This window comes from Balaenoptera ricei, chromosome 15, assembly GCF_028023285.1.
Source record: "Balaenoptera ricei isolate mBalRic1 chromosome 15, mBalRic1.hap2, whole genome shotgun sequence".
NCBI lineage: Eukaryota > Metazoa > Chordata > Mammalia > Artiodactyla > Balaenopteridae > Balaenoptera > Balaenoptera ricei.
The window spans coordinates 73,422,254-73,436,710 of NC_082653.1; the positions used below are offsets into that span (position 1 = coordinate 73,422,254).

The 14,457-nt window shown below is 45.7% G+C and overlaps 1 protein-coding gene across 4 annotated transcripts in view; it reads left to right on the forward strand.

The window, feature by feature from the left end:
* SRCAP (Snf2 related CREBBP activator protein) overlaps positions 1 to 14,457 on the forward strand; it is a 33,252-nt gene that overhangs the window by 11,255 nt on the left and 7,540 nt on the right. For all 4 annotated transcript variants that reach the window (XM_059897436.1, XM_059897434.1, XM_059897437.1 and 1 more), the window contains exons 14-26: positions 736 to 872; positions 1,099 to 1,268; positions 1,387 to 1,579; positions 3,134 to 3,270; positions 3,359 to 3,545; positions 5,080 to 5,249; positions 5,675 to 5,940; positions 6,144 to 6,431; positions 6,960 to 7,124; positions 7,802 to 8,068; positions 8,414 to 9,921; positions 13,060 to 13,325; positions 13,463 to 13,665. In XM_059897436.1, the coding sequence (XP_059753419.1) occupies positions 736 to 872; positions 1,099 to 1,268; positions 1,387 to 1,579; positions 3,134 to 3,270; positions 3,359 to 3,545; positions 5,080 to 5,249; positions 5,675 to 5,940; positions 6,144 to 6,431; positions 6,960 to 7,124; positions 7,802 to 8,068; positions 8,414 to 9,921; positions 13,060 to 13,325; positions 13,463 to 13,665 (3,957 nt within the window). The remainder of the gene's footprint in view (positions 1 to 735; positions 873 to 1,098; positions 1,269 to 1,386; positions 1,580 to 3,133; positions 3,271 to 3,358; positions 3,546 to 5,079; positions 5,250 to 5,674; positions 5,941 to 6,143; positions 6,432 to 6,959; positions 7,125 to 7,801; positions 8,069 to 8,413; positions 9,922 to 13,059; positions 13,326 to 13,462; positions 13,666 to 14,457) is intronic.

The window sequence follows — 14,457 nt, forward strand, 5'->3', positions numbered from 1 at the left end:
ACCACCACCACCCCAGAGTTTTGACTTAGTTGATTTACAATTTTCGGTTAGTTTCAGGGGGTACAGCAAAGTGATTTGGTTATACATATGTATGTATATGTTCTTTTTCAGATTCTTTTCCTTTTAGGTTATTGTAAGATACTGAATGTAATTCCCTGTGCTATGTAGTAAATTCTTTTTGTTTATCTATTTTACATGTAGTAGTGTGTATCTGTCAGTCCCATACTCCTAATTTATCCCTTCTCCCCTTTCCCTTTGGGTAACCATAATTTTCTTTTCTGTGTCTGTAGGTCTGTTTCTGTTTTGTAAATAAGTTCATTTGTATTATGGTGCTAGGATTCTTAGGAAGGGCCATTAGGACAGAATCGTCAGGGTTTTATACCTTAGTTCCAGAACCCCAAAGTTTGTATTTCCTTACTCTCTCTCATCTTTTTTAAAATTCCTCTGCCCCAGATCTCTCCGAATCTTACTTTATTTTTTAAAACTGAGGTATAATTGACATTTAACACTATATTTCAGATGTACAACATAATGATTTGCTATGTGTATACACTGCAGAATGATCATCATAGTAAGACTAGTTAACATCCATCATCATACATAGTTACAAAACGTTTTGTTTTTTCCTGTGGTGAGAACTTTTAAGATTTACTCTCTTAGCAATTTCACATGTGCGATACAGTATTATTAACTGCAGTCACCGTGTTGTACATCTCTCATTCTTTTGCTAAACAGGTAACTGGGGTCCCCATTTGATCATTGTCCCCACCAGCGTGATGTTGAACTGGGAGATGGAGCTGAAACGTTGGTGCCCCAGCTTTAAAATCCTTACTTACTATGGAGCCCAGAAAGAGAGGAAGCTCAAGCGGCAGGTTTGCTTCCCCATGTGATTGCTCCCCTCCCCTATTGATGTTTCCTATATTTTTAGGCCCTTTCCTCAAGTGAGTTCCTTTCCCTTCCCTTTCTGTTACCCCATTCTGCTCCTGGGACTTTTCTCCTTTCTCCCAACCTGATTTCTGTCCCTTGAAGATCTTAGGATGTCTTCTTTTTGCTCTTTCTTTTCACCCCACTTTCTGCTACTTTCTCCTGATACTGCAGGGCTGGACCAAGCCCAATGCCTTCCATGTGTGTATCACATCTTACAAGCTGGTGCTGCAGGACCACCAGGCCTTCCGCCGTAAGAACTGGCGCTATCTCATTCTGGATGAGGCTCAGAACATCAAGAACTTCAAGTCTCAGCGCTGGCAGTCATTGCTCAACTTCAACAGGTGGAGATGGAGATGTCTGAGATTCGTGGGAGGGTTGACTTGGCCTGACTGGTGGGATGCTTGGACAGTTGGGACTTGGTTGACCATCCTCCCTGTAATTCCCTCTGTCTCTTTGCAGCCAGAGACGCCTGCTCCTGACAGGAACACCCTTGCAGAACAGCCTCATGGAACTGTGGTCCTTGATGCACTTTTTGATGCCCCATGTCTTCCAGTCTCATCGCGAGTTCAAAGAATGGTTCTCTAATCCCCTAACTGGCATGATTGAGGGCAGCCAAGAGTACAATGAAGGTCTAGTCAAACGCCTTCACAAGGTAGGGCCTGTACCAGTTTGTCAAGGGCATTGGGAATGGCAAGGAACTAAGGGCAATACCCAGAAAACCCTTAGGAACAGGGAAGTCAGTGCTAGGCTGAATTTACCCAGTTGTCAAGCTGCAGTGTTCCAGTGACTGACTCATTGCCAGATTGAGTGACCTCATCTTAGTCATCATTCTGCTTGTTTTCTTTAATGGTAGCATTTCTGTTTTTATTCCTTGAGTAGAATGATAATGCTGATCAGTTCCTGGCTTGGGTTTTTCTTTACCTGACTGACTTTACACAACTACATATTTTTGTTGTGTTCTCTTTTTCTTTTCATTTTTTATTTTTTATTATTTTTTTATTTTTGGTCTTCTCTGGTTCCTCTTCCTTTGTCCAGTGTCCAGCTTTTAAATAACATTTCTCAGCATTCTGATCTTTACTTTTTTTTTGTCACCCAATTTACTTATCTCATCGGCATACTGATTTATATAATTCCTTGACTCTCTAGACCACTCAACCTGTAGTTAAATTTCTGATAACGTCTTTAATTGAAAGTTCCTCTTTTTTTAAAATTTTATTTATTTATTTTTGTTATCTGCCCCCAACCTCTTTGACCCCCATCTGATGGACATTTTTATACAGAAAACAATAAAAATTTCCCTCTCAGCTTGGTGCCTTCAGCCTGACATTTTTGGAATGCAGGGGGCACTTCCCTCTCTCCTTAGCCCCTGGGGCTCAGCCCTGCCTTGGCAGCTGTCGCCTACCCTGCCAGAAAGTTCCTCTTGAACTCACTCTGTTATAAGCCAAACATCTCAAGCCTTATAGCCTATTATTTCTACTCCAGTTTGGTCAGTCACACCATCATTTTGGTAAATCACACTATCAGTAGAAACCAAGAAGTCTTAACTATACTTCCTCCTTTTTAAAATTTTAAAATATTTTTAATATTATTTGTTCCCATTTTATTGAGATATAATTGACATATAGCACTGTATAAGTTTAAGGTGTACAACATAATGATTTGACTTATATACATCATGAAATGATTACCACACTAGATTTAGTGAAACTATATCTTTCTTTATTTTCTCTTTTTTCACTTCTTCCATGTCAACTTGATGACTATGTCATATCAGATTTTATCTCCTGAGATCTCAGATTTGCCTTTGGTTTTCTGTGCTGCTGTCAGTGCCACAGATTTGTTCTCAGCTTCTTGGCTGGATTTACTTTCACAATCTTGTAAATTTACAGTTACTCCTTGGAACTATAGTTTGACTCATCCCTTCTGCTTAGTTAGTTGCTCTGTCCTCAGTGCTTTATCACTTCTTGTGTTGTGGTATTATCTTTATGTTCGTCTTTTTCATTATAGTAAATTCCTTGAGAGGAGGGCTTGCATCTGATTCACCTTTGTGTGTTTGGTTCCCGGCACGCTGCATGGCTCCATGAGAGTTTACTGATGGGCTAAGCCAGCGCTCTGCTGGTCATCAGGCCAAGACCCAGGTAGAGGGTCTAGGCTGGGGCATAGTGCCCGCTGTTCTCCTGTCAGCCTTCTGCTTATTTGCTTTTAGGTTTTGCGGCCTTTTTTGCTGCGCCGAGTTAAGGTGGATGTTGAGAAGCAGATGCCTAAAAAATATGAGCATGTTATCCGCTGCCGGCTCTCCAAGCGCCAGCGCTGTCTCTATGATGACTTCATGGCACAGACCACGTAAGGGAGGACTGAGGGTGGGCCTGGGACCCTACAATGGAGCTGAGGTGACTATCAAGATGTCCCATTTATTTCTCCTTTCTCCCAGAACTAAGGAGACACTAGCCACGGGCCATTTCATGAGCGTCATCAACATTTTGATGCAGCTGCGAAAAGTCTGCAATCATCCAAACCTGTTTGACCCTCGACCCGTTACCTCCCCCTTCATCACTCCAGGCATCTGTTTCAGCACCGCCTCTCTGGTGCTAAGGGCCACTGATGTCCACCCTCTCCAGGTAAGCAGTTGCCTCCAAGGTTATTGGCCCTACCCAACCCTGCACCTCTTTTCTTTATGCTGGAGTCTGACCTTTTGCATCCTTACTTCCCCTGTCACCTCAGCACTATTCCAGTTTCATCGTTTTCTAACTGTGTCACTTTGGGCAAGCTAATTATTAACCTTTAACCCTAAATTTGCTTGCCCTTCAAAACGGGGGTTATAAGGCCTATTCTGCAGTATGTTTGTGAGAATTGTGTTAATATTTTTAGAATTGCCTGGCATGTTAATAATGCTTAAATATTTTAATCATTTCTAAGCATATGGTACAGTGGCACTAAGTACATTCACATAGTTGTACAGCCATCACTATCATCCATCTTCAGAAATTTTTTCATCTTTCTAAACTGAAACTCCATACCCATTAAATAATAACTCCCCATTCTCCCTCTATTCCCAGCACCTGGCAGCCACCATTCTACTTTCTGTCTCTATAAACTTACTGTTTTAGGTACTTCATGTATGTGTGATCATACAGTATTTGTCCTTTTGTGACTGGCATATTTTACTTAGTAGAATGTCTTCAAGCATGTGTCAGGATTTCCTTGGGTTGGGTAATATTCTGTTGTACATGTTTTTGTGTATGTGTATACATGTATGTGTCTATGTATGTGAGTATACACATGTATACATTTACATACCTAGAGACAAATACCACGTTTTGTTTATCTGTTCATCAGTGGACACGGCAGTTGTTTACACCTTTTGGCTACTGTGAATAATGCTGCTGTGAGCATAGGTGTACAAATATGTGTTTAAGTCCCTACTTTCAATTCTTCTGGGTATATATACCCAGAAATGGAATTGCTGGATCATATGATTATTCTATTTTTAATTTTTTGAGGAACCGCTATACTGTTTTCCATAGCAGCTGCACTATTTTACATTCCTACCAGCATTTTGCAAAGGTTCTGAGTTCTCCACATCATTACCAACACTGTTTTCTGTTTTTTTGATAACGGCTGTCTCAGTAGGTGAGGTGGTATCTCATTGTGATTTTGATTTTGATTTCCCTAATGATTAGTGATGCTGAACATCTTTTCACGTGCTTATTGTATGTTTTCTCTGGAGAAATGTCTGTTCAAGACCTTTGCCAATTTTTAATTTTTTTTTTTTTGGCCACGCTGTGGGACCCATGGGATCTTAGTTCCCCGAGCAGGGCTGGAACCTGGGCCCTCAGCAGTGAAAGTGCAGAGTCCTAACCACTGGACCGCCAGGAAATTCCTGCCAGTTTTTAAATTGGATTGTTTGGTTTTTTTGTTGAGTTGTAGGACTTTGTGTGTTCTGGATGTTAGCCTCTTACCAGATACCTGATTTGCAAATAATTTTGGTCCTAGTCTATGGGTTGCCTTTTCACTTTATTAATAGTGTCTTTTGATGCAGTCTGATTTATCAGTTTTTTTCTTTTGTTGTCTGTGCTTTTGGTGTGATATCCAAGAAATCATTGCCAGATTGGCTCCTTTGACACTGTGCTCTTGTGTTCCTTCTTATGTCAGCGGATAGACATGGGTCGATTTGATCTCATTGGCCTGGAGGGTCGTGTCTCTAGATATGAGGCTGACACATTTCTACCCCAGCACCGCCTTTCCCGCCGGGTTCTGCTGGAGGTGGCTACTGCTCCTGACCCCCCACCCCGGCCCAAGCCAGTCAAGATGAAGGTCAACAGGTACCAGGGCTGAGGAATAAGGAAGTGGGTTCCTAGAAAAAAGTGGCTGCAGCTGGCTGGGGGGAATTGGGGTGGAAAGGAAAGAGTTGGAGGCTAGGCTGGAATGTTCATATGGATGGATGAAAAATACTTGGAGGGATCGGGGGATAGAATAACCAGAAGATGGTTTCGGGAGAGGCCCTTGTGTTTGTCATTGATTTTTTTTTTTTTCCCTCCTCTCCCTGCTTCGTGCTTTTTTTTTTTTTTTTTTTGCTTTGTGCTTTTTGGTTATCGGATTTCTTTCGCTCTTTCTCCATTGGGTCTTACCTTTCCCTCCTTTGCTTTTATAATCTGTCTGTTTTTCTGCCTCATCTTCCTTATTAATTTCTTTTCCTACTCTTCACTCTCCCTCCTTCCCTACCCATCCCCTTGTTTTTTCCTCATAGGATGCTGCAGCCAATGCCCAAGCAAGAAGGCCGGACAGTGGTGGTGGTGAACAGTCCACGGACTCCCCTGGGCCCTGTCCCAGTCCGACCCCCTCCAGGCCCTGAGCTCTCAGCCCAGCCCACCCCTGGCCCAACCCCCCCAGTGCTGCCAGCACCACTGATGGTGTCGGCCTCGCCTTCCGGACCCCCACTCATTCCGGCATCCCGGCCTCCTGGCCCTGTTCTTTTGCCCCCACTGCAGCCAAACGGTGGGCCTCTCCCCCAGGGTGAGTTGCAAGGGAGCCAGGATGCTGGAGGGTACTTCAGGCAGATTGTTCGGATTGGAGGAGAAGTAATGGTTTGAGGAGCTGGGTTGGAGACAGGGGTGTGGTGTTTGATGGGCTACAAGGGATTATGTATGGAGGTTTCTAGGACCAGGCTGAGGCTTTAGTCAAGGTATATCTGACAGGTGTTTGCTTTGTGTTTACAGTGATGCCATCCCCTCTGGGGGTCTTGAGTGGGACCTCACGACCTCCCACGCCAACCCTATCCTTGAAGCCGGCCCCACCTGCTCCTGTTCGCCTGAGCCCTGCCCCACCCCCAGGCTCCTCCAGCCTGTTGAAGCCCCTTACAGTGCCACCAGGCTATACCTTCCCTTCTGCTGCTGTCACCACCACCTCTACCACCACAGCCACGGCTCCCACCACGGCAGTGCCAGCTCCTACTCCTGCTCCACAGCGCCTCATCCTGTCTCCTGATATGCAAGCTCGCCTGCCCTGTAAGTTCCCAGGGCTCTGTGAGGGTGAAGGACTTGAGATGGGAGGAAAGCCTATATGCCATGGAGCTGGAGAAGAAAAGCTCGGGACCATGAGTGTATCAAATTCTAGGTAGCTAACGTATATTAGGTATTTTGCCAGGCACTGGTAATTCATAATCAAGTAAGAGCCCTCAAGTAGTTCACAGTCTCTAGTTGGGGAGATGACCCATAGATGAATAAATAGTGGTAAGCCTACCAGTAAACAATTATTTGGGGTAAAAGGGCAGCATAGTGGAGGCAGGTGGTGATTAGCTCAGTATGGTGGAAAGCTGTTAGAGGATGTAAAGGAGATTGCAAAGCAAACAGGTGGGATTGGAAGGAGTAGCATGTCAAAAGCTCAAAGGCTGTAGGTGGAGGCTAAGTTTATTGGAACATGGTAAGTTGAGGGGGAGGGTTGGAGAAACTGGAGACTTGTGCCTCATGAAGGTCTGTGAAGTGAGGTTGAGCAGAGTGAGCCCCATGTACATTAAGCCTCTTCTTTATTCATAGCAGGTGAAGTGGTCAGCATCGGGCAGTTAGCCTCACTGGCACAACGGCCAGTGGCTAGTACAGGGGGAAGCAAACCTCTCACCTTCCAAATCCAGGGCAACAAGCTGACTTTGACTGGTGCGCAGGTGCGCCAGCTTGCTGTGGGGCAGCCCCGCCCGCTGCAAAGTAGGTAAAACCCACCCCCTGTCCTGCCTTTTTCCTCCTCTTCTTTGTCCCTTTGTTTTTGTGGCTCTTTTCAGATGTCAGCCTTTATGTTTCTTTCCCTACCTTTTGATGGGTGGGGCCAAGGGGAATGGTTGGAGGGTGTCTTTTGATCAAGATAGGTATGAGTTTATTCTGGAGAAGTTATTCCCTCTTCGTTCTTTCTCTCTTCTCTTGCCTCTGCCCTCCTCCGGCTGATAGCTGCTTCTTTCTTTCTCTCTCTCTTCCCTTAACCCAGGGAATGTGGTGCACCTGGTGTCAGCAGGGGGGCAGCACCACCTCATCAGCCAGCCTGCCCATGTGGCCCTCATCCAGGCCGTGGCCCCGACCCCTGGCCCTACCCCTGTCTCTGTGCTGCCTTCTTCGACCCCCAGCACCACCCCTGCCCCCACTGGCCTCAGCCTTCCGCTTGCTGCTAACCAGGGTGAGGCTTCTGGCCTTCCTACTTACTTAGCCCTGCTGGCCTTGGTCCTTCCAGGCGTGCCCTGGGCTACTGTCTGTCTAGCCTTCCCTCAGTGTTGTTTTCCTTTGCCAGTATCTCTGATATCTGTCTGCTACCCTCTCCTGCCCTTGGACTTCTTCCATCCTTTGGGTCTCTTGTTTCTTTTCTACCTTCCCCTCAATCTAGCTTCCTCTTGCAGTGCCACCAACCATGGTGAATAATACAGGCGTGGTGAAGATTGTAGTGAGACAGGCCCCTCGGGATGGACTGACTCCTGTTCCTCCGTTGGCCCCAGCACCCCGGCCTCCGAGCTCTGGGCTTCCAGCTGTGTTGACTCCACGCCCCACATTAACCCCTGGCCGGCTACCCACACCTGCTCTGGGTACTGCCCGAGCCCCCATACCCACGTCCGCTCTGGTGAGGCCACTTCTCAAGCTGGTCCACAGTCCTACGCCTGAAGTCAGTGGTGAGTTCAGGTGGCTGAGGCCAAAAATTTTTGCCAGGAATGGAGATAGGGTGGCCCAGAGGGTTTCTACGTCACAGTAGATCCTTTCGTTATCAGTATACTGATTTGCATTAGCCCCCCAAATGGTCTGCTGAGCCCTTGCCTAATTCCAAGATACATAAGTTGGAACTTTGGAGGGAAAGGAAATGTTAAATTGTTAGATTCCTTGAATCTTTGATCTCATGGTGTGGGAGTGAAGGTCTTCTGGGAAACAGGTGAAGCTTGGGGGTAAGGGAAGGGGTGGGACAGGGTAATAGAAGGAGCAAAAAAAGAATTTTGGGGCTAACTTATCCTCTGTCTCCACAGCTTCAGCACCCGGAGCTGCTCCCTTGACCATCTCTTCTCCTCTCCCCGTGCCATCCTCACTCCCTGGGCCAGCCTCTTCTCCAATGCCAGTTCCCAACTCCTCTCCCCTTGCTAGTCCTGTGTCTTCTACAGTCCCAGTTCCGGTATCATCTTCACTCCCCATCTCTGTCTGCACAACGCTTCCTTCCCCAGCCTCAGCTCCACTCACCATCCCCATCTCAGCCCCCTTGCCTGTTTCGGCTTCGGGCCCAGCTCTGTTGACTAATGTGACTCCAACACTGGCACCTGTTGTCTCAGCGGCTACTGGACCTCCCTCTTTGGCACCAGTTGGGGCTTCTCCATCAGCGTCAGCCTTGACTCTAGGTTTGGCCACAACTCCATCCCTGTCCCCATCTCAGGCACCTGGTCATCCTCTGTTGTTGGCTCCAGCCTCTTCACATGTTCCAGGGTTGAACTCAGCCGTGGCCCCAGCATGTTCACCTGTGCTGGTGCCAGCTTCTGCTCTGGCCAGTCCTTTTCCGGCAGCATCAAATCCAGCTCCAGCTCAGGCTTCCCTTTTGGCTCCAGCACCTACTGCATCTCAGGCTCTAGCCACCTCTCTGGCTCCCATGGTGGCTCCACAGACAGCAATCCTGGCTCCTTCTCCAGCTCCTTCTCTGGCTCCTCTTCCAGTCCTGGCTCCATCACTAGGTCCTACTCCTGTCCTGGCTCCATCGCAGACTTCGGTTCCACTTCTGGCTTCATCATCTACTCCAGGAACTCCTTTAGCCTCAGCTTCCTCACTGGTGCCAGCCCCAGCTCCTGTGTTGGCTCCATCATCAGCTCAAACTATGGTACCAGCCCCAGTTCCGTCACCTCTCCCGAGTCCGGCTTCTACGCAGACACTGGCTTTACCCCCAGCTTTAGCATCCACTCTTGGCGGCTCGTCTCCATCTCAGACACTGTCTTTGGGAACTGGGAACCCCCAAGGTTCTTTTCCAGCTCAGACATTGTCATTGACTCCAGCAGCATCCCTAGTACCAGCTCCAGCCCAGACACTGTCTTTGGCACCAGGACCACCACTGTGTCCATCTCAGACGTTGTCTTTGGCTCCAGCACCCCCTCTGGCTCCAGTTTCTCCGATGGGCCCGGCCCCAGCTCACACACTGACTTTGGCTACGGTGTCGTCATCTGCTTCACTCCTGGCCCCAGCTTCAGTGCAAACACTGACCTTGAGCCCTGCCCCAGTGCCGGTGCCCACCTTGGGCCCAGCGGCAGCTCAGACTCTGGCACTGGCCCCAGCCTCAACACAGGCCCCAGCTTCCCAGGCATCTTCCCTCGTGGTTTCGGCAACCGGTGCCGCTCCCTTGCCTGTCACCATGGTATCCCGGCTGCCTGTTTCCAAGGATGAGCCTGAGACACTGACATTACGCTCTGGTCCCCCCAGCCCTCCCTCCACTGCTACCTCGTTCAGTGGTCCCCGACCTCGACGCCAGCCCCCACCACCACCTCGTTCCCCTTTCTATCTGGTAAGTTTTACTGCCTCAAAGGAGAGGGAACAGGAAATTGAATTTCTTTGGAGTGTTGCTACAGAGTGGATGGAACAAAATAATGTCACCTTTATCTTGGTAAATTACAAAGCCTAGTTTTGTGGACCTAATACTTGAATGCCACTGGACAAAGCCCTTCCCTGGGCCTTTACTCTTACCTGTAAAATGGGAAGAATAATCCATGTCCTACTTTTCACAGAGGAGTAATTGAGGACATAATGTGCTTTTAAAACTATTACTCACTGATGTGTTCAAGACTTGTTACATTTGGTCTCTTTGGTTCTTGCTTACTCTTTTGAGTTAGTGTTGGCATCTCATTGCCCCATTTTACAGATGAAACTAGCCTACTAAATGATGTTTTAAAATTCATACAACTTGTGAGAACACAGATGTGCTGACTCCATTGCTTTCTCTTCTTCCCCACAAGAGGCAGTCCTCAGAGACAGGAGGATTTTTCTCAGTTGCTAAAACTGTCACCATTAAGTATTTGAACTTCTAGGGGAGAAAGGACACCATGGAATACAGTTCCCTGAAGATCATGAGCGTTTGACTTTGACGGTCATTTGCTGTAGTTTTCTACCTCCGTGGTGATTAAGTGGGCAATAAAAACTCTTCTCTGTCCCTTCATGAGCTTTCTGGTAGCCACTTTTTTCTATCATATATATAGTTGTATATATATTTGGTTAAATAAAAGTTGCAACTCAGAGTATAACCCAGGACCTAATAATGAGAAAGATCTAGTGAGTCCTTCCAGGCCCTCTTGTCTTTTTCTCACTCTGATAATAGAGCTGCTGCTTATTCTCGGCCCCAGTCCCCCACCCTCCATCTTTGCCACTTGCCTCCACCTTTGGTCTTTCTCTAATGCTGCCAGGTTGGTCTGGCTTTTTGGAAGTAGAGAGAAGAGAGCCTAGATCCTAGCCCAAGGGTGCAACCCCATGGTCTTGTTAAAATTTTCATTGCTCTGCAAGTAGGTAGCAGCTTCTTGATCCTTTTTCTTTAAACAGTTTTGAGATATAAATCACATACCATACAGTTCACCTATTTAAACCATACAATTCATTGGCTTTTAGTATATTCACAGAATTACGCAACCATGACAACAATCAACTTTAGAACATTTTCATGGTCCTAAAAAGAAACCCCACACCCTTAGCCATCATCGCTGACCTTTCCATCCCTCCTAGCTCTAAGTAACTTGCATCTGTAGATTTATTTATGGAGTCATATAATAGACGGTTTTTTGTGACTGGCTTCTTTTAATATTTTTGAGGTTCATCCATGTTATGCTATAACTGACATATATATATGTATATATATCAGTACTTCATTTTTTAAAAATTGTTGAATAATATGCCATTGTATGAATATACCACATTTTATATATCTATTCATCAGTTGATTGGGGGACATTTGGTTTGTTTCTTCTTTTTGGCTGTTATGAATAATGCTGCTGTGAACATTCATGTATAAGATTTTGTATCTTTTCATATGTTTTTGGTTATATTGGATGTAAATTTAGGAGTGGAATTAACTGGGTTATGGTAACTATGTTTGACTGTTTGAGGAACTGACAAACTGTTTTCCAAAGTGGCTGTACCATTTTACATTCCCACCAGCCCTTGTGAGGGTTCCACGTTCTCTACATCTTTGCCAAAAACTTGTTATTATTTGTCTTTTTTGATTATAGCCATCCTAGTGGGTTTGAAGTGGTATCTTGTGGTTTTTAAATATTTATTTATTTGGTTGCGCCGGGTCTTAGTTGCAGCAGGGGGGCTCCTTAGTTGTGGCTCCAGGGCACTGCAGTTGCAGCTCGCCGGCTCCTTAGTTGTGGCATGCGAACTCTTAGTTGAGGTATGCATGTGGGATCTAGTTCCCTGACCAGGGATCGAACCTGGGCCCCCTGTATTGGGAGCGCAGAGTAGAGTCTTATCCACTGCACCACCAGGGAAGTCCCTTTTGTGGTTTTGATTTGCATTTTCCTGATGGCTAATGATATTGAGCATCTTTTCAGTGGTTGTTAGCCATTTGTATATCTTCTTTGAAGAAAAGTCTATTCAGATCCTTTCCCTTTATTAGTTGGGTTATTTTATTCTTTTCCTTTTTGTTATTGAGTTGTAAGAGTTCTTTATATATTCTGGATACAAGTCCTTTTTCAGGTAGATGATTTGCAAATATTGTCTCCTTTGCTACTACTTAATGAGAGCTGTCCTTAATGATTTTTCCCTCTGCCAGGATGCTTTCCTTCCTCACTTAGACCACCAGGAGCCAAGAGGTCAAGCTTAAGGTAGCAGTCAGGAAGGGAGATTTGGGACACTGCTTTTTTTCAGGACCATCTTGTAGGGTCCAGTCTCCTTCATTATTTGTTCATTCTAATAACATATTTATTGAGAGCCTACTTTGTGCCAGATACTGAGTTGGATACTGGATGATTACAGTGAGGGGCTTACAGTTTAGTGGGTAGAAGATGTTAATCAAAGAATCCTATACATGTAAAACTACAAGTGTGATAAGTGCTACAAAAGAGGTGGTTTTATAGCCTGTGAAACTGGAAGCACAAAGATGGGAAACAATTGGGTCAAAGTCATACAGGTATCCTGTCAGCCAGGGCACTCCACTTTTCTCTCTCGGGGTTACCTAGATGTCTGGTTAGCTGTTCCCATCCCACCCCATTCCAGTTTGACCTTTGACAGAAACCTGCCATGGATTTGATTAGCCTCTCTGTATCCTGGTCAGTGGTTTGAGGAGGGATTTTAATAATTGTTTTGGATCTACTGCAAGAAGATAAATTAACTTGGATGTTCTGGATTTAAGTGTTACATGGGAAAACTCACGCAAATCATCCATTCTATAAGTCTGTCAAACATATGGATCTTAATTTTGAATATTCAGGCATCTGCTTTGGTAGCATACAGGGAAGATCAGTTTTCTTTTGCAGAGAAGTTATTTCGTTTAACATTGGAAAAGAATAACTCCCATTATTGACAATTTGGAAGAACTAAAATAGTGTATTTTTGAATCTTATGGTTTCCACAGATTATGTTTAATTCTGGAGGAACTGCCAGGTTTTCTATAAGGACGCTGATTACTTTTTCTGTGTTTTTCTCCTCTTATCCTCAGGACTCTCTGGAGGAAAAGCGGAAGCAGCAGCGGTCTGAACGCCTGGAACGGATTTTCCAACTTAGTGAGGCTCATGGGGCCCTGGCACCCGTGTATGGGACTGAAGTCTTGGATTTCTGTACCCTGCCCCAACCTGTTGCCAGCCCCATCGGCCCTCGTTCTCCTGGCCCCAGCCACCCCACCTTTTGGACTTATACCGAGGCTGCCCGCCAGGCTGTACTGTTTCCCCAGCAACGACTAGACCAGCTGTCAGAAATCATTGAGAGGTTGGCAGGGCTAAGTGCTTAATGGGAAGTGGGTCTTGGGGCCTCTGAGTGGATATAGTGGTTAGGGCTGGTAAAGGTGCTAACTTCTGGGGCCATTCAGAGTTCCATATTTTATACTGCTTGCCTTCTTTTTACAGGTTCATCTTTGTCATGCCTCCTGTGGAGGCACCTCCCCCTTCCTTGCACGCCTGCCACCCACCTCCTTGGCTGGCCCCACGTCAGGCAGCCTTTCAGGAGCAATTGGCTCGTGAGCTCTGGCCCCGGGCTCGTCCTTTGCACCGTATTGTGTGTAACATGCGTACCCAGTTTCCTGACTTGAGGCTTATCCAGTATGATTGCGGTGAGTTCATTGGCCAGTGAGGGTCTCTTGACCTCTTTTCTTGTCTTAGCCTGAAGACTGTTATATCAAAGGGATGCTGTACATAAGGTCTCTGTGGATTTCATTAAACATTAGATAGTCTTTTAGGTTATGCTTCTGGGTGAGATGAAGAAATGTAGGCCTCATGATAGATTCTTGGCATTCATGAATTTGACTTTGATGAAAGTTGAAAATGTTTGCTAACTCATTTATTCAGTGATTATTTTGTGAACATCTGTTACATCATTTGGGATACAATGGCAAATGACATAGCACAGCGTGGAGTTTTCAGATTTATGGGGAAAGGTGTGTGGTGGTATAAGACTGCACAATAAATAGTAGATTTGGGGGAATTCCCTGTCGGTCCAGTGGTAGGACTCCACGCGTTCACTGCTGAGGGCACAGGTTCCATCCCTGGTTGGGGAATTAAGATCTCATAAGCCACATGGCCAAAAAAAAAAAAGTAAATAGTAGATTTTGTTTTGGGGAAAGATTTGAACAAGGATGCTTGTCTTTTGAATAGAATCTTATTGGTTAGAAGGAATTTGGCTGCAGGTAACAGAAAACCAACCAACGGCTTAAACCACAAGATCTTTTTTTTTTTTTTTTTTAAAGGACTAATCCAGGTAACTTTTTATTTTACTTATTTATTTATTTTTGGCTGTGTTGGGTCTTCGTTTCTGTGTGAGGGCTTTGTCTAGTTGTGGCAAGCAGGGGCCACTCTTCATCGTGGTGTGCGGGCCTCTCACTATCGCGGCCTCTCTTGTTGCGGAG